This window comes from Scophthalmus maximus, chromosome 5 (assembly GCF_022379125.1).
Source record: "Scophthalmus maximus strain ysfricsl-2021 chromosome 5, ASM2237912v1, whole genome shotgun sequence".
Classification (NCBI taxonomy): Eukaryota; Metazoa; Chordata; class Actinopteri; order Pleuronectiformes; family Scophthalmidae; genus Scophthalmus; species Scophthalmus maximus.
In genome coordinates, this window is record NC_061519.1 from 16,342,706 (window position 1) to 16,361,941 (window position 19,236).

The window sequence follows — 19,236 nt, forward strand, 5'->3', positions numbered from 1 at the left end:
TTACCCAAGGAGCACAGCATAAAGTGAAATAAATGACACAGAACAGCAATACCCACATTCCCAGGCTTAATCTCAAGTCATATGAGACATGAGTCAGATCCTCACTCTTGCCCTCCTCTTCTCCCCCTACTCCCATGCTTACCCTACCACTCATTAGCCAGGGATGAGTCACACAAATGCTTTTTTGGTGAGAGAGAAGAGTGAGGGAAGGGAGTGTGCAGTGATGAGTGGAGAGTGCCTGAAAATGAGAGAGCTGAAAAAAAAAAGCTGAAGGGTTCAACAAAGGGCGTTGGCAGGGGAATTTTAATAATGAAATGCGTATTAAGGAGACAGAGTCATTAATCTTGTTTCTGTTAAATCGTCCATACAGTATTAACACTGGGGATCCCAGGCCAGCCACAACAGTGTGTATCTCCTCTGTGGTGCTAATTGGAGGTTGATGTTGACAACTTCCTCAGTAACCTTGGAGCCGCGCTGCACCGGGCATTGTGAGGGGAGGGGCTGTCAAATTAGACCCAGTATTAAGACTCATAGACAACTGAACAATGTTTTCATAATGGATCCAAAAATGTATTACTTTGAAATTGTTATATTTATTTATATTGATATATTGAATAAAAGTGACGTCTTTGAATCTCTCGTTATTCTACCCAACAGTCTGATATACAAGAACACTGATTTACAGATAGTAAATGTTCACATTTGGGAAATTAAAATGAGCAGATTTCTGGCAGGTTTACCTAACGAATTTCTTCTTATTGAAATTGTTTGTTTCAATCCTCTTTGTCAATTGGTCGACAAGCAATGTGCACGTTCTCTCTCTCTCTCTCAATCTCAAGTTTTTAAGGTTGAAATACTCTTAGATTGTTGCACATGCGTTTCTTCGACATGATTGTTTTACATTTTAAACAGGCAAACCCTCACTTGTCCTTGCTTCACCTACACATCATGCTCCCCATACACCTGTGAGTGCCCTCCATATTGCTTGCGGAAATGAAGCCTGAGACTGTACTATCTATCTCTCTCTCTCTCTGCTTGTCTTTCCTGTGTAATTAGTAAGGATATATGAGCGACCTCTCCCCCTTGTGTTATGGAGCAGGCTGATCCAGACTCCTTGCCTCCAGAGTGAGCTATGTGGCGCGTGGCCTATTTCCTCCACTCCCCTACTCCAGGGAATAAAACAGTCCGGAAAAAAGTTAAGGACACAGCAACTGGTGCAGCCCGGAGTGAAGCAAGGGAGGTATTAATACTGTACCTGAGAGGAGGACTGCATCTTGCCTTTTTTTTTTGTCTTATGAAACCCTCTCTCAAGTTATTGATTTTTTCCACGTATCTCTTGGTCTCTCTCTGCTCTGCTTTATCCCCAGCCTCCTTCCAAGGTACTCTTTCATCACCTTTCCCCAACGTCCCCAACTTTCCCCAATTTTTCATGGCTAATCAAACTAATACCTTGCATGTATTCATGTCATGTCTCTTTTCATTTGGTCGCAAACACACACTTCCGGCTGAATGCATTGGAAATGCACACAGCTCCCTGAGCAGTGTGGGGTAAACATCCTCAGTCACGGGGCCCTTGGCAATACATACTGTAACTATAAATAGGAGCGGTTGTCTCATTAGGGCCCAATCAATCGAAGATAGAATTACAGGGAAAGGGAGGGGAAAGCTAAGATCCGAATTAGCAGAGCAAGCTACTCACACTTAAAGGAAGCAGCTCTGGGAAATATCAACAGACATGATGGAGTACAATTTACTGGGCAAGGAAGGAGGATGAAGGATTGAGAGACCAGAGAGACAAGAGAGGATGCTGGAGTTCATCACAGTCTTTTTTATTATCTTCCTCTCTTGCACCAGGACTCTGTAAGTACAGCCCAGTGCTGACTGTGTGCTGGGGAAGACAGCAACATGGTCCAACACACAATTTTTGAAATATGAAACTGAATATGAAATTGAACAGCGGGTTGAATTCTGTACTTCTTTTGACTAAATTGTACCAAACCAGCCTTGAGTTGGATGATTTAAAGAAAAATGTGATATTCCATCAAGGTTGTATGACTACTTGAATGTTGTCAGTCGAATCAGATTTGGCTGTTCAATGCAAATATTCAATGGTTCCTTCCTTTTTTTCTTATTATACTAATATTGACTATCAAAGAATGCTTTATTGAGCTGCTAGACATATGAACTGGGTGTGGCGAGGTCAACGAGTAAACAAGCCAAATTATCCCTCCGAGCGAATGCATACAACAGCATTTTTTTCCCCGACACAGAGGCTATATTGTGTTAAGATGCTTCCAAGCAGAAGTGAGGAGATAATGTTATCTTAGAGCTTAACCGGGCAAGGCCTCGCTTCCTCTGCGCAGCTGGCTTTTTCTCACTCAGACTCACCGTGGATCTGGGTCTGCAGCTTCCTATACACAGTGCAGACATCTTCACCGAGTGGAAAGGACGACTTAACGTAGTGGAATGATTTTACCCTGGACAGCAGCGTGAACGCGAGCGGTGCTCTCTCTGCAGCAGCTATTTCTGGGGACTGTAATGTCTCCGGCCTTACGCTGATAAAAAGAAATGCCCGACTTGAAGAATCTCAGGCGACTGTCTCCGACTGATGATTCAAATCGTTAACTTTCAGGAGGCCGCCCTGCATTCTATGTCTTTGCACAGTTCAATGGACTAAGCTTGGAGATTGACCAAGTGTGTCCATAGTGACTGTTCTCACAATACAGTGTGTGTGTGTGTGTGTGTGTGTGTGTGTGTGTGCTACTGCCTTTCCACATTGGATTCCTAATGAGTGTGTGCAAATGTGGAAGAAGGCAGATTATGACCTCATTCAGCATGGCAGTGGCTTCAGTGCCCTGGCTTTAGCACTGGGAGGATATTTTGTAATTTAAAAGAAGAAGAAGGCCGTGCTAATTATTCACACACTTTCCCAAGGCAGACTATTCTAATGAACTCATTGCTTACCGTCCCTGAGCACAAACATAATGGCATCATTTGGGAAATGTTTAGTAGGCACACTTGGGGCAATGTGCATCGCCAGAGAGGGGGAATAATGGAATGAGTTGTATGTGTCTCTGCACCTTTCAGCACATTTGTGGACACGTGCTCCAGTGTGTACACGAGTGTTTGCCTAAGAGAGATGCTTATCAGTTTAGCCTCTTGCAGGCAGAGCTCTTGCCGGAGTCGTAAGCTACTCTGGCTAGCCCAGGGGTACACCCGTGTGTCACAAACCATGAATAGCATTTTCGACATAGCGTGCTGTACATGCTAATTCCCATCCTTACTCCCCTGATTGCTTGCTTGAGTCTAAGAGAAACAGGACATGCTGTGTCCTTGCCTGTGTTAGACTAGTTGCACGAGTGCCTTGGCTCCCGGTCAGGGAGTTTTAGCTGTCACTAGCTGCTTTACCGACTGCTTTGCTGGACTGGCTCCCCCATGGCTCGGATATGCTTGGGCTTCGCTGCGTGCAGGTACCTAATTGACACATCCTCAGGTCCCTGTGTGTAGGTGTGAGACGTTGCACCTATTTCTGGGCCGAAGACATACAGAGAAGGATATACTAGGTCAGGCTGTCTCACGCTGATGCAAACAGAACAGTATGTGCCACCCACAGGTGCTAGGCAGGACACATACATCACAGTGAAAGGGAAAAGAGATGCATCCAAATGTGGGCCTTAATGTCACATAGTAGCACCACGACCAGACGACGACGATGAGTTGTTGTTATCGCCTCTTCATGCTCATACACGGCTTCACCTTGTCATATTTTAACCAAGGAAAATAAGATAACATCTCTGGCACAGCATCGGTTTTCACACAGGATGCATGTATTTCTCATGGGTTCACTGTGCTCAACACCCTCCCCGTCCAGTGTCTGATGGGAGATCCTTTTCACTGGTGCATCAATACTGACCACCTCCCTTTCGGGAGCTGAAATGATTTCTCAGTCTTGCTCCGATCTATACCTTACTCTTGTCTTGCACCCAGACATCATCTGACAAATAGCTGAGTGATCATGCTGGTTAGTTTCACTTGAGTTGATTACCTAGCTAGCTAGCAAAAGTTATTTCATCCTACAAAAAGCTTGTTAAAAGACTCAAAGTATTTTTTTTATCTTCATTGCAAGATTATCACAGCAGAGGCTTGTAACATTTGCATATAAATAACAATTGACCCTGTGTATGCTTTCTTCACTGACACAGATTTAAATGAAAAGACTGCATCAATCAAAGCTGAGCTTTGGGAAGGGAAGAGATACTGGACAAGATTAAGAGAGAGAAGGAAAAAGACAGACACTGCAAAAAAAACCTAATCTAAGTAAGATGAAATATATTGAATCTGATAGTGTCTGATAAGATATTTTTGTCTCACCAGGCAGTTTTTAATGTTCAAGCATTTCACTGGTTTCAAACTTATATTGTTGTTTTTTTAGTTTGGCGTGTGCTTTTTCCTGTTCTGTTAGCAGATAATAATTTTGGGTTATTTTATGTAATATTTTCATCATTTTCTTGCTGTTCAAAACAAACAAAAAACAACTTACCGATATCACATTCAAACAATATAGGCATAATTGCCACAGTCAGTTACACTGTATATGTTCTTTGGTACTACAGGCTCAATTTACTTCATAATCTTTTAACCTGATTCTCATGCACTCCAGCTGCTCACTGACATGGTTTTAAAACTATTGTTATCCTACGTTTGCCCTCCAAAAGTCTTAAAATGCACATATGGAGATCAGGGAAATGAAACCTCTTTTTCCTGGAGGGGCATGTCCCCGAACCCACATGACAAGCTGTTTTTGGACCTCTGTATTTCTAAAACCCTGCGTACAGCCATGACTGACAATCATGGAAAAATAGATACAGAAGAATACCAATGAACATGAAGTAGTTGAAAATATTAGCTCTTTGAAAGGTTAGGACAGCAGTAAAACAGAATTTGAAGCAGGCAGTCCATCGAAAGCAATAAAACTAAGCAAAGCAGGACTACAATACAAGATAGAGAGATGAATCACAGTTGTAGTATCGGATGGAGGGGATGTAAAATGGAAAAGGATGAAAATGAGAAAGGGTGTTGGGAAGAGAGGTTTTACCTGGGACACTTTGCGCACCACTTCCCCACTGACCACCAGTCCCCGAATGAAGGAGCGTGCAGACACAAATGTGCGTGTGACCATCATCTTCATCGCACGGGGTATGTCTCCGAAGGGCCGTAGTGTCTCTATCTGCTTCGATACACACTCCAGGTAGTCCTCACCTGCATCCAACATACACATACATTAAAATCTATATCTATTAGGGAATCAAAAACATATATATGCTTTTATAACATATGGGAATAAATAGGATGTTATAACTGACAGTTTCAAAGCTAAATCATATATTCTGCTCTTTATCTTACTTATATACATGGTATACTGAATATCACCACAGTGAAGGAAGTTCCCAAGCAATTAATCTGTGTTAGTAAAGCACCATTAAACCATGGATTCATTTGTGGTTTCTATTTCTAGAAAAACCTACCTATGACATTTTGCCTGTTTGCCTGGTAGAAGAGCTTCTCCAGCAGCCTGGCCCAGAACTCGTTGAGTACCTCTTCCAGGTTGACATTGGAGCCTCGACAGTATTGCCTCAAATCCGTGTATAGGTCAGAGAAGACCTGGGAATTCTGGGAGTACGTCAAACCCCAAGTTGCAGTGAAAGTGTCTTGTAGGCTAATCGCAGAGCGGTTGATCAACTCCAAGATGTAACCTGAACAGAAAAATATAAAATATATATATAGAAAGTTAAAGGTTTTAAAACTGATGAATCGATTTGCTTTTGACACACTGAAGTAGTTCCAATGTCAGCAAACATACTTTGGATGACATCATATTAATCATATGTGGACTTTTTCTTGTCCTTTTTTCATGCCCCTGGAACTCTGCAGAGAGAACCAGGACCCACTGGTGCGGCCCATCTGGTGCGCCCCCCCCCCCCCCCCCCCCCCCCCCCTCCATCCTCACATTATCTTCCTCACCAATATGAAACCCAAATGTGGGATAATGGACAGAAACAAGCCACAGTCATTCACAAAAGATCTGTCAATCTGTCAGAGCTATGAAGCTGTCAGCAAATCCCAGATGACTAAGAAGTGTGCTTAAAAGAAAGAAAGAAAGAAATGAAAAGGGTTGTTCTTCAACACAATGTCCCTATCTTATTCCTGCTGCTTCGTGCTACACACCAATGCAACTTCACACTAGAGGGAAACTTAAGGTGACGTATGTGGATATATACTGTTCAGTGAGGATTTACAGTTACAGGGTACAGGCAGCGGCAGTAGGCAGTCAAGCAGACAGACAGGTAGGCATGCTGTCAGTCTTGGAAAAAAAAATTCAAGAATGTTAAAGTCTGACTAAGATAAGCACAAAAAATGAAAAATAAAAACATTTGGAAGCAGTCAACGAATCCCAGCCCTACCTAATGTTCCACCCGCCTGATTTACATGCACAATAGGAAACAGGGTGTAACACACATCTCACTACATCATACAACTAATGCCACAGCCTCAAAACACAGGAATAAAACATCTAGGTTTAAAAATGTTTTTTAATGGAACACAACCTGGTAACTCCTTGGACTGCAGTTCATTCGGGTCATGGGTGAGGTGGGTGTGATTACTTTCAGAACGTTTTCATAAATCCCAGCTCTTCTGTGGCCACGGGCATGAACATTTTCACATCCGTTTTTTGTGTGTAAACAATGATCATAATTGAGACTCCTGCTCTACCAAGACTCGGCCCCGACAACAGTCGTGTCCAGCCCATCGGTCCACTGGGGCCAACATTTGCTCCACATCTCCGCGTACACAAAGTCAAAGTGTTCAGATCTGTTTGGCTGAGCGTGTGCGTGTGTGTGTGTGTGTTTGGCAGGTGGATATAAACCTGTAGTCTGCCACTGTGTTTACTTTGTAGGTGTCTTATCTCTGCCTGCCACCGCCACCCTAGACCAGGAAGAGATGAGAACAGGGGGAGGTTGTGGCCCCCACAGGGGACACCCTGCCTGGCGTTCGCTCACTCCCCTTAGCAAGCTGTTTTTGGAAAAAACATGGCGCTTATTTTTTTCCCACGAAACACAAAAACACTCTGTCCTCTAAAACTGTCCCTGATGACAAGTAGCAACAATCCACCACCCATGTGTGTGCAGGGCCTGAAGGCAATCACAGCACTTGGAGTTACATAACATTCTAATATGCTAAGCTCTTCCTGACCCATCTGCGTGACATTATCTAAGCACTGGCCTTGTTGGACGCATGCTTTCCCATTCATTAATAAACCCCCGCCAGTCTGCTTCGATGTGCTGCTGGGTTTTTTTTGCGGCTTCTCTTCTGTCTTTTCCACAGACTCTGAGCTGAAAGGTCTACTCTCAACGGAGCCATTGATTTCGGAAAAGACGTATTTAGCGGTGAATGTTAGGTGAAGCGCGCTCCGGTGAGGACTCAAATATAAGTCCATTAACAAACAGCCACTCTGAGACCTACGGTGTGCCGTTGCATAGTCTTTGTTTCGCTAACGGTTCCTGTGTCTACATCAAAACGTACATCTAAATAATCTACCTGAGTCATCTTGTAAATATCATTCTTCAACTTGTGTCTTTGTTTTGGTATGGTGAAGCTGTGTACGACGGATCACATTCCTTCCTCTTGTTCTGCGCCATGACCGATTGCCGTTTGACATTTGCCGCGTGCCAAGGCAAATGTGGGCCCATGCCAAGAACAATGTCAGTGTGCATTATTTCTGAAAGGGGGTTACAGTTTAGTGGTCAGTCATTTATGTGCTTCTACAGGATATGTCGAAGAATCTAAATTCAATTTCAAATCTTGTTCAGGAAATAGCAACTCAATGCATGGTGTGTAGTTTTTGTGTGTGATGCAAAATCATTTCCTTGAATGTTTGTGACGTGCAGCAGCCGTGTGTCCAGTGTCTGTCTGATAGCCCGACGTCCCGATGTGGACGACACATCATTCCCTTGTTCCCCGACCTCCTGTCACTCAAACTATCTGCAAGCACAGCTCTGCCAGCCTTTAAGAACCGGGGGAGAGCTGCATCTGTGTCAACGGAAAGGCAGAAACGGACACAATTACGCAGAGAAACCGACTTCAAAGTGGCTGCACGTTCACATTTCCTCACAGACACATAGGGCGGGCGGGCGGGCAGGCAGACAGAGAGGGAGCTGCTGTGACAGGTGCGGCTTCCCTTTAATCCCCATTAGAATTCACTCCCGCTGTGCAACGTCATGCCTTAAAAATGCCGTACGTCTGGCTAAATGAAGTGGGCTTCAACAGAAATAGTCCCATTCAGGCGATAGATGGAGTTTTGCTCTCCATTAAATGGTTCGTCCCTGTTCCCGTTTGCGGCCAAAATGTGGTCAGGGCACGTTTTTCTTAAGTGCACACGTGGAGGGCACATGGTCCCACGCCGTCCAATTCTCTGCCCTTGGGCTGGGGTGAATAATGATCATCATTAGTATGACACGAGGCCCCGGTGCACGTGTGTAGAGACGACCTTTGTTATTGTTCATCTGTTTGCGTCTCCATGACACGGAGCCACGAGCTCATCCCTTCCCCTCATCCGCTCCTTCCTTGTGCTCGCTCCCTCAATCCTATATCATCCCTTAAAGCCTGACCTCCACCTTCTCTCCTCCAGCATCTGCCCTCCAGGGAAGAAGTGACGGGAGAGGGCGCCTGATTGCTTATATCCCAGCAGCTTGGCTGTGGAGGGAACAAACAGTTGGGTAGTTTTACTCATTTCTAATGTAGAAACGAGGAGGCCACCATGCTCAGTTTATATTTAAAGTTATAATCAAACCCGAGTGATTCAGTGGAGTCAGAGATGAAAGCTACTTCATCTTGCACTGAAAATCATTTACAATTGCAGCAGGTTGATTTAAGGTGTCTTAAAAACTAACTCTAATTTGTTTAACAAGGACATGTCAGTTTTCAATATACCAACAGTAAAAAAGTGTGTTTATCATCTTTATTTAGAGAATACTGTATCGCATAGAATCACGAATGACACATTTGCCTCAAAGTGCTTTTTAATCTGTACAGAATACAATACTCTACTGTATGTTTATAACCATACCAGGTACAGTGGACTATACTTGTACTTGGACTGAGCAATAACACAGTATAGTGGTGCATGAAGTTTAAGTGGAATCAGATTGTAATTTTATTAGTACAATGCAAAATAAAGGACATACATGTATTTGATTCTTAACCTTTTCACATTCTTGGTATTTAGATTTCATATTAATATTAATCTATTTATTATAATTTTAGGTCTGTACATATTCTTGGATGTTTGATTTATATTATTTTTCTATATTCTTTGCCTGGTGAATCGATAAAGTATTTCTGATCCCAAATTCTGATTCTGATTAGAACTACAGGTCCTAACAAGAGCGTGTATACCAGAAAAGGTCCCACTGACGTAACAAATACATGTACAGTACATGCACGCACGCAAGCACACACGCACGCACACACGAACAAGTGAAGCCAAGCCTGTGTGTCTTAATGACTTCCTTCCAGCAGTGAGAGGTGAGTTAATGATTTCATTCGTAATCACACTGAGCTTCACATCCAGGCCACCTTGACATGTCAGAGGCTTATTTTTACTCTATTCCAACCCTCCCCGATCCCGCTGCTTCTAAATCTGGGTAAACACACACACACACACATTCAAGTGTTCATATAAACCCCCATGTTCCATGAAATGAATTTCCAGTATTTCCCTCTTCTACGCTCCCTCCGTCATTTATCAGTCAATTCATTGCTTTACACCACACAAGCAGCCTCTACCTCCACGTGCCAGCTTTGCCCTTAGTCCTCTCCCTCCTCTCTCTGTCTCCTGTGTCAAGTTGTGTTATCGACCAAATACTGTGTAACACAGAGATATCATTGATGTTCATCCTCTGCCAATCACTCTTACCGAGGGCTTGGACTGATCCTGAGTTACTTTCTCACACAGAGGTGTTAACTGACCGAGATTTGTGCTACTCGTTGCAGAGTAATCCAGAAATCGGTTTCCTCATACCGAGGGCTTAGCGGGTCGGGCAACTCTGCCGCTGTCTAATTAAGTTTGAAATCTGTGGATTGAACAAACCCCATATACAATTCTGTGGTTATGTAATCACAGACGGACAAGCAGTCCCTGATTCTTTCACAGTCTATCAATTCTCACCAAAATCTATTGAGACATTTTTGTTTGTTTGTTTATGCAAAATGGCATTTAACATTGCCTCACATGTCTAGAAAATGTTTCAAAAACACTTAGGCGACCACGCTTGAGGAGTGAAAAATAATATGCATAAAAAAATCAAAATTCTAAAGTATTTTGCAGGAGAAAGACATTTTCCCCAAAATGAAATAGGGGAAAAAAGGAATTGGATACTTGTTTATCGATGCCTAAGCAAACGTAAGCAGACTGTACTCACAGAGGTTTATGCACTAAGTCACATATAATAAAGCAGGGGTGGAGAAACTGTTTCATACCAGGGGCCATTTAAATTTTATAACATCCTTCGTGGGCCATACTTAATTATTGGGCACATATATTTTGTAAGCGTTTTGCGTCTCTGCCCTCATTTATTTGTTGTTGTGATTTTAACCTTTGCTATTTATATATTTTCTATATTGTTTTTATTGATGGAATGCCCTTTGTGTGCACTTGTATCTGTGAAAGGTGCGATACCAAATTAACTCTACTATCTCTCTTTACTAAGACGTCAGGTCTTGTGAAAACTGCTTGTTGGGAACACAAACTCCACCCAGGATCCTCAACTTTATCCAAGTGTAGTTTGACCTTGCAACTTATGCAGTTTTTGCAGCTGCTTGAGATCGGCACCAGTCTTTGTCCATTTTCCTCGGAGAGTGCCTCATTCCACAGCTACTTTTCTTGTCAATCGCCATGATGCTTGTCAGCGATGACATGTGATATGCTTTCTTCACCTGGACTGTGACGTGACAGGCATACAGGCAGAAGGGCCATCCGTGAAATAACATGTTAAAATATATATATATATATATATATATATATATATATATATATATATATTCTTACATGCTGAAAAAAGCAATGCTGTCATGAGAATGTAATTTTTTTTGTGTTTATGGATTGTCTCGTGGGCCAGATCAAACTGTCTCGCCGTATACGGCCTGCAGGCTGGAGGTTCCCCACCAATGTAATAAAGGGCCAAACATAGAAGCCTAGCTGAGAAACATGACATATGAACTGTGTTTTGGCAGCGCTTTATTGAAAATGAAAACTGCTGAAAGAATGAAAGAGAGTAAGGTCGGGAAAAAAACGGTTGGGAAAAGCAGAAATTGTGTATCTGTTTCATGTCTGACAGCCTTAATATTGTTGTCCCTCTGACAAGTGCTGAATGATCGTATTAGTTCGATGGTTGTTTGGCAGAGAGGAGAGAGCCAGAGAGAGCAAATGATGAGGCATATGCCAAGAGAAGAGGAGGAGAAACTCTGCTGGCAGAGGTGCATCAAAAAATAAAACTATAGAGTGCTCAGAGACTACATACAGTACCTCTGCCAAGGCTGTTCAGCCTTCTAAATTTGTTATTTTAATAATAGAACATTTAAAGGCTGCATCTGGATCAAATCTACATCAGCGTGTTGATCCCTGTTGATTGGCTGATGGTTGCCATGGCTTTTGGAGATTATTCACATCCTGTCTGAGACTATTAGGTTTTTGCAAAGGACGCATTTTGCAACATTTATGTGGCTCAAACTCAGGACTACTGATTCGTGGAAGTTTAACTTTAGCTAAGTGAAATTAATTTTTCAGGATTGCTCAGACTGCATGGATCCGTCACCTGATTGGTTTGAAGAACATCATGCTTTTGAGGAGCATTTGGAATGAATTGAATGTAATATTATACTTGAAATGGACATTGACTATTCGGACAGACATGTCTTCATGCAGGGGATCCTATTTGTGAAGTTGGATGACAAATTATCCTTCAAAATGTAAAGTACAGATATATTGTACTAGGAAAGTAGCGATTGTCAAGAGAAGTAAAGAAGGGGGAGGACTCAGCCTTGCTCCGACATCCCACCCTCCAGCCCCAGTAGCCTCTTCAGCAGGCAGCAAATGGTTTTGTGGTCTGTTTTTTTTTTTTACCAAATAGAATGACCACCGACATTCCACAAGCACCCGGGATCCTCTGCTTTTCCCTTTGTTATTTTCCTACCTGCACAAGGACAATGAAGAAATAAACATTGCCGGCACAGACAAACACCGTTGTCCTGGGTGCACTGAATGCACAAATGATGATCTGGGAGCCATTAGACTGTTTATATGTCAGCCTGACTTTCCATCAATAACAACACTTATCACACACAGACTGTGGCCCAGGAGTACTGCAGGCCCCTTAGCCAGCATTTAGATGCTATTAAAAGGTCCCAGATATTAAACAAGCTGACACATCACATAATGCATGTCATTTATCAACAGGCCCTCTGTGGATGCCTTTATTGCACTTTCTCTCTGTCTCTCTTCTTACATTCTCTTGCTGGCATTGTGCACCGTTCACCCGTGCCTGTTTCTTTTTCTGTCCATCTGGTTCTCCTTTTCAGCTGTTTCCTCCCAAACTCCATACCATTACTTAACCTCACTATCATTTTGTTCTCTTTTTCCCTTCTATCTAAACTTACTTTCCACTGCTTGCCCCATCAACTGCTGCGTGCTTCTTTCCATTTCCCTCTGCCTTGCTGCTCTCTCTCTCTCTCTCTCTCTCTCTCTTTCATTTTATCCTACCGAGGCGCCATCGCTCCCAGTGAGTAATGTGTTTGGCATAATTAGGCCAGTGTACTCCAGGTCCCCACCGACGTGATTTGCATGCAGATAAAACGGGCCAATCAAGAAGCACAATGGGAGCAGACGTCCTTGTCTCTCATGACATCATCAGAGGTGACCCTGAAAGCAGGAAAATCAGAAGGTGGGTGGCGTGAGGTGGGAGTGAATCGAATCTGTCGCCGAGTAGTGGGAATATTGCAACACAGATGTAGAGACTGTCACCAGTATCCAATCGGAATAAATGTGGAGTTTGTGATTTGAAAGTGATAAGAAAAGATTGCTAGGCTAAGTTTATTAGATATTGCATTATGGTAAACGGTGTGTGTGTGTGTTGTGTGTTTTTTCATCTCCTATATAGATTTCAATGTGTTGCAGGTCCTAACTACACAACCATAGTCACAAACTCAAATGTACACCAGTTTTAAACATTAAATGCACTTTTCTAACGAAGCTGATCTTAGTGGGATTTCAGTTTTCTTTGTGTCAGAACCCCCCAGTGAGCTCCCTGCCACACTATTCACTGCAAGGAAATACAGCAGGCTGCTGCTTGGCATCATCTGACAGCACTGCAGGCTTGTCCTCAGATCCAAGTTTAGTGCCTGTTTCCTGAATGTGATAGGATATATTTTGGGTGTGCGTGATGTCATTCTCATGGATTGCTCCTGCCCTCCGTCCATCTCCATTGGAGGAGATGGTGTTACATCAAAAGCCAGCTGGGAGATGTTTAGAGCTCTGCTTAAATGAATAAGTAAGTGAGTCTTGCCAGGTCATCTAGAAATGAGTGTACCCATAAGCCATCCAGCCAGCCAGTGCTCTTCAAATCAAATTAAGCTCTATGATCACTGATCTGCCTTGTGCTGAAACACACTGGCCAATAAGCCTCACATAAAGGTTGTGTGCCAGTGTGTGTGTGTGTGTGTGTGTTGATGACTCAAGACCTGGGCTAAGGTCAAAATAAATTTGTTTCTTTGAATCATACGCCCTGTAACTCCATATCCCTTTAAACATATGTTTTATGTTGGATCAATCTAATGACAAAAACGTAGCAAATCATCACATTTAAGACGACGTAATACGTGGAAAATGGATTGAATTTTTTTAATTCACCACCAAATTAGTTTCTGTTGATCAACAGAATCATTGATTGATAAAATAATTTCAGCCCTACTTCTACTTTTTAGTCATCCTGCCTCCTCAAAACAAGAGGCCAGGCACAGATAAAATAGTTAATCCTATATCGTTAATAGTTTTACATTGTTTTAACAACCAAAATAAAATCAGGGAAGATAAAATAGAAGGGGGTATTGTAATTTTTGGCCAAATATAAAAGCTAAACCTGAAAGAAGAATATATTTTCTTTAATAAAAGTACAGTCAAAAGCATGAACTTGGAGGACCAAACGTTTTCAAAAGGATTGGGATCGGGACAGGACGCACGCACACACACACACAAACACACACACGGTGAATCCAGATGCCAATGACCGTCACCATTAGGCCAAACACCACCTGTCAGGTTTAAGGCTTCCGTCTGGCTAACACACCTGGCTGTCGTCGAACACACTGCTCCCTTCGCTGCCAGCCCTCTGTGACCTCTCTGACCTTTTCCCCCTGACTTTCATAGGAAGCCCAATTTCCTCTAAACTATGTCAATCTCCCCCGCACTCTTCCTGGCCACCCCTCTCCATTTCTACCCGTTCATCTCTTAACCTTGTCTGTGCTCTGCCTCTCTGCTCCCTTCCTCTCCTCTCATCTTTCGTCCTTCAGTCTGTCCTTCGACAAACTTATCTGTTGAATTTGTCCTCCTTAGCAATTTATGCAGTATATCTGTTTAGCATATTGTTTTGTTTGTACCCTTCAGTACAGTGTGAATGACAGCTAAGAGATAGAAAGTACCAGGTGCACACAATATTGTGTGTTGCAAACTTAAACACATGCATATATAGCCTGTACACACATCTCCATGCTCACACATACACAGTGTACACACTCTCAGGTCCAGAGCTCGATGTATGTGAGCATGCTTGTCCTCTAATCTGTGGCTCGCTTGGGGCTTCTTCCAAACTCCCTGGACCTAAAAAGTCCTAAAGTCTGACTGGGCTGGAACAGTAACACCCTACATTTAGCCACATGGCGCAAGTTAGCCCACACCCTGCTAAACACAGCCAGATGTGCAGGGACTGGCAAGCATGGCGCAATGTCACTGCAGCCTCCTGCAGCCATATGAAAGTATGAAACAGTGAAATGCAGTGACTAGGTTTGGCGATGGCGCAGCGCAGGGGCCAAATTACAGCGATCATGTGGCAGCAAATGGAACGTATTATGGTCCAATTAACCCCAGTTTATTGCTCAGCTATCGTCTTCGAAAAGGACACAGTCAACAACAGATGGTTTCTAGACCTCAAGGCCCCGACGCACATACACTTCTCCCCTCCCTCTGTCGGCTCTATTGTCCCCATCTGATGCTCATCGGGGTGAGACTGGGGGACACGAGAAACAGAAGAAGTTGAAAAGAGCGGCGGCAGAGGATTCCACTTTTGAGAGGGGAGGGCAAGCGTGTACAGGTGTGGCTACATTTGAGGTCACCAAAAAAAAGGAGCAATCAGCCAATGCGAAATATGTAAGGGCGTCTGGCAGGGAAACAGAACATGAACAAAAACAAGCTCCAAATGACTTCATCGTGAGGCGACGCGAGTTACCACATCATGACACGTTTCGGTGTGTATATATCTACAAGTTTTTTGGATGTACACCATTAGAAATGTTTAGAGGTCGCAGCCGATTGCTCCTTGAATGTGTGTGTGTGTGTGTGTGTGTGTGTCTGTAGTCCATGTTGTTTACTTGCTCTGCTTTGCTAAATGAGGTGTTTTGCTGAAAAATTGGAAAGTTCAACAACTGCAGAATGACATAAACTCTTTTGGAGGGAATTTGTATATCTTGGAAAGGTTTTTAAGTGTGTGTGTGTGTGTGTGTGTGTGTGTGTGTGTGTGTGTGTGTGTGTTTTGGCAGGGTGACTGTATCCCTTTGGCGTGATAATAACAGCATCCTGAGCGAAAAAAAGGAGGGACCCCGCAGAAGAATGACAGAGGGCGACAGAAGAAGAGTAAACAAATATCACTCAGCCACTGAGATCACTGTGATCATTGTCATCTGAAAAGGTCAGGCTAACTAGCCAAGCACAGAGCCCCAGCTGACAGATTCATTGTCACCAACTAGCCAAGGGGAACAAGTGGAGCACAGAGAGACATTTCTATTAACTGAAGCAGGTCATTAGACACAAATAATTGCCTTGGCGTGCCAGTCATGTAAGATTGATTTCTCTTTCTTCTCTCACAGTCAGAGCATTGCAATTAAGTCTCTGATTTTATTTCATGTCATTAAGAATAAGACTCGACTTTACAGTAGTAATTTGGACGCTGGTGCATGTTGCCAAAACACACCAATCGTAATTCCGTATATTGTATGGTGACAATTAACTGAAAAGGTGTTTTTTTAATTTTTTATGAAAACAGCCAGATAATGCGCAGAACTGATACAGTTAACACCCCAAACTGTGTCCTTGCATAGGGTATCAAAACACAAAATGGTATAGACGCAGCTAGTCGTTTTTTTATCCCTCATCATTGAACTCATACACTACTTGACAGTAATAAAACTCACCATCAAAAGCCTTGTACTGTCCAGTGAGTGAGGTGTGTAAGGATCGTCCAGCCTCTTTGAGAAGTCCCTCCATCTCCCTGCGGCTCAGCACGGCCAGGCTGTCCTCCATGTCGCTAGTACAGCAGGTGTAACCCTGGGGACAGATGCGCAGGTGCTCCCCTAGCAGGAGGACACAAGGAAGAGCGTTAGGGGCGAGGTGGAGATAGGTAGACAATGAGGGGCGAGGAACATTTAGAGGAGTTGACGAAATGCCGCGCTTTGAACGTGAACAAGCATTAAGCTCAACCTGTTGGCAGTCGTGGAGGCAAGGCTGCGTGTGTCCGTCCTCCTGATTACCTGAATACATGACTGTAGGATTAATGGCAAGATGTGGAAAACTCTGAGGCAATGGGAGCACTGGAGCCGGAGTTCAACATCAGCTACCATACAATTTTATGCATGTTTGTGAGTTCTCATCACAAACATGCAAACACCGACACACACAGACAACCTCACGCACAAGATCAGCTCCGTTAGAAAGTGTGTGTGTGTGTGTGTGTGTGTGTGTGTGTGTGTGTGTGTGTGTGTTCCTACACAAACAACCAAATACCAAATGGGATAACTCACAGTTTTAGTTTAACACTGTAGTTTAGCTGCAGCTGAAATTGGATTTTTTTTAATTCACATTCACATTAACATTCCGTCTCACTAATACTATGACCCCACACAAACATGCACGTACATAATATGAGAACACATAAGTACACAACAAAAACAAAGATTCTTCCTTCGCTAGCCTTGGGTACAGGTTTGTAAGAAAAGTTGGGGATGTATCTTTTCTATTCTAAACTTACGGATTAAATTAAAGTGATAACAACAAAAAGAGTTTTTGCTACTGACCAGTCCAGTGTCTTTATTACAGAAGCCAGCAGCTCCCTTGTTATTTGATATCAATGTGGCACTGGTTGCACGTTGTGTTCAGCATTGCTCGCAGATAGAGTGCAGGTTGTAGTGTTTCTACTCTGATCGTATTACCCCGTCCATGAAAAAGAAACCTAACCGAATCTCACCGAGTCCACCTTCCCACCCAAAGGCCCTACAGTGACTAGCATTAAGCACTAACTGCTTCTGTGTAATTCCCACCTCACAAGCCATTCTTCCTCCTTTCCTTCTTCCCTGCTTGATGGCTCTCTGAAATCCCCTAACGTGGCCTTGAGCCGTCTGTTATTGTAGAACACACACGCGCACACACGGACCAACATACATACACACCTTAAACGTAAGTTATGACTTATTTGTTATTTTCCTGTTATTACCCTGAATTTAAATGAACTGGCCATTGCTGTAGAGATAAATATTTAAAAGCCAAAGTGTGTTTTTATTATTATAATTTTTTTGATTGTTCTGTTTTCAGCTTCTCATGTGAGAGCAATAGTTAACAACATTTGCGAGCAGCTTGCTTCCCTGCAAATTTTTCATTCACATAATGCAACACATCCAAAATGTTTGTCCTTGTTCTTTCCTTTGTTAATAGACTGTAAGTCTGATACTAAGCCTTAGGATTTGCATCAAGTGTTTGTGTGACGTGCTTTATTGATATTGCATAGCCTGCACAAAGGAATATACAAATGAGGTAAACACACAAGTACAGAATTAATGATTTAATGTCCCTCGGTCTGGCATTAGCATGCACCTGGCAGAGCTTCCCCCGAGGGCAAGTCTATAGATACAGTGCTGTCGTCGATAAGATTGAACCTGCCATCCTTTTTCATCGTCAGTTCTAGAGACATCTGTGTGCACTGGCTCAACGATTACAAGAAGGCATTTCACCTCCATTTACTGTAGTTGTTGCAGAAGTTAATCAGCCCCCCTCCGTGATCTGAGCTTTATTTTACAGTCAATGTGACAAGAATCCATGCACTTCATTGATTATGTGTCAACCAATTAAAATGCAATTAAAGGCTCCTTTTTTTTTTTCAACAGCAAAGTGGCGGAAACGCTGCCCAGGTGGAAGAAGAAGGTGACATTGAGCATCTCTCACTACCCTTTCACTGGTTGTGATGTGATTTAACGTTCACTGTCTGCGAGATTTGTGTGAGGAAAAGTTGAGTGAGAACAGGGAGGAAATGAAGAAGAGAGCACAAAGAAATTGAGAACAAGAAAATGGAGGAAGGTGATTGATGGAGGAATAGTAGCATTCAGTAGTATGAGGGGTCAGCTGCAATCTGTCATCCCCTGGGACAGCCATTTAAAGGCTTGGAAAGGTTTTAGTGTGCAAGTTGTGTGTGTGTGTGTGTGTGTGTGTGTGCATGTGTGTGTGTAGTAGTAGTAGTAGGCGTGAGATATCGAGATGCAGCCAGGCAGAAACAGTCTCTTCATTGGGTCCATATTTGTGAATGAAAAACAATGTGATGATTTTCAGTATAGCAAACACAACATCTGCATCTGGACACAGTTTTAAATTGTCCTCAGAGTCCAAGACACACATCTGCTGTGCAGCAGGAAAGGTCACCTGCGACAGAGCATTACGTTTCCAGCTGGCTTCTGACTGTAGTTAACATGTGTGTGTGTATGTGTGTGTGTGTGTGTGTGTGTGTGTGTGTGTGTGTGTGTGTGTGTGTGTGCGCGTGTGTGTCTATTTGGGTCAGAGTGACAGTAAGTCTCTATCAATCAAAGTGTAGAGTCGATGTACAGTATCCTTACAAACAGAACTCTTCTGCTTTTACACTAATACCTCTTTTACAC

The 19,236-nt window shown here is 43.0% G+C and overlaps 1 protein-coding gene across 4 annotated transcripts in view; it reads right to left on the reverse strand.

The window, feature by feature from the left end:
• gpc1b (glypican 1b) overlaps positions 1–19,236 on the reverse strand; it is a 69,473-nt gene that overhangs the window by 10,521 nt on the left and 39,716 nt on the right. For all 4 annotated transcript variants that reach the window (XM_035634557.2, XM_035634559.2, XM_035634556.2 and 1 more), the window contains 3 exons: positions 16,513–16,671; positions 5,526–5,753; positions 5,096–5,259 (listed from right to left, as the gene is read on the reverse strand). In XM_035634557.2, the coding sequence (XP_035490450.1) occupies positions 5,096–5,259; positions 5,526–5,753; positions 16,513–16,671 (551 nt within the window). The remainder of the gene's footprint in view (positions 1–5,095; positions 5,260–5,525; positions 5,754–16,512; positions 16,672–19,236) is intronic.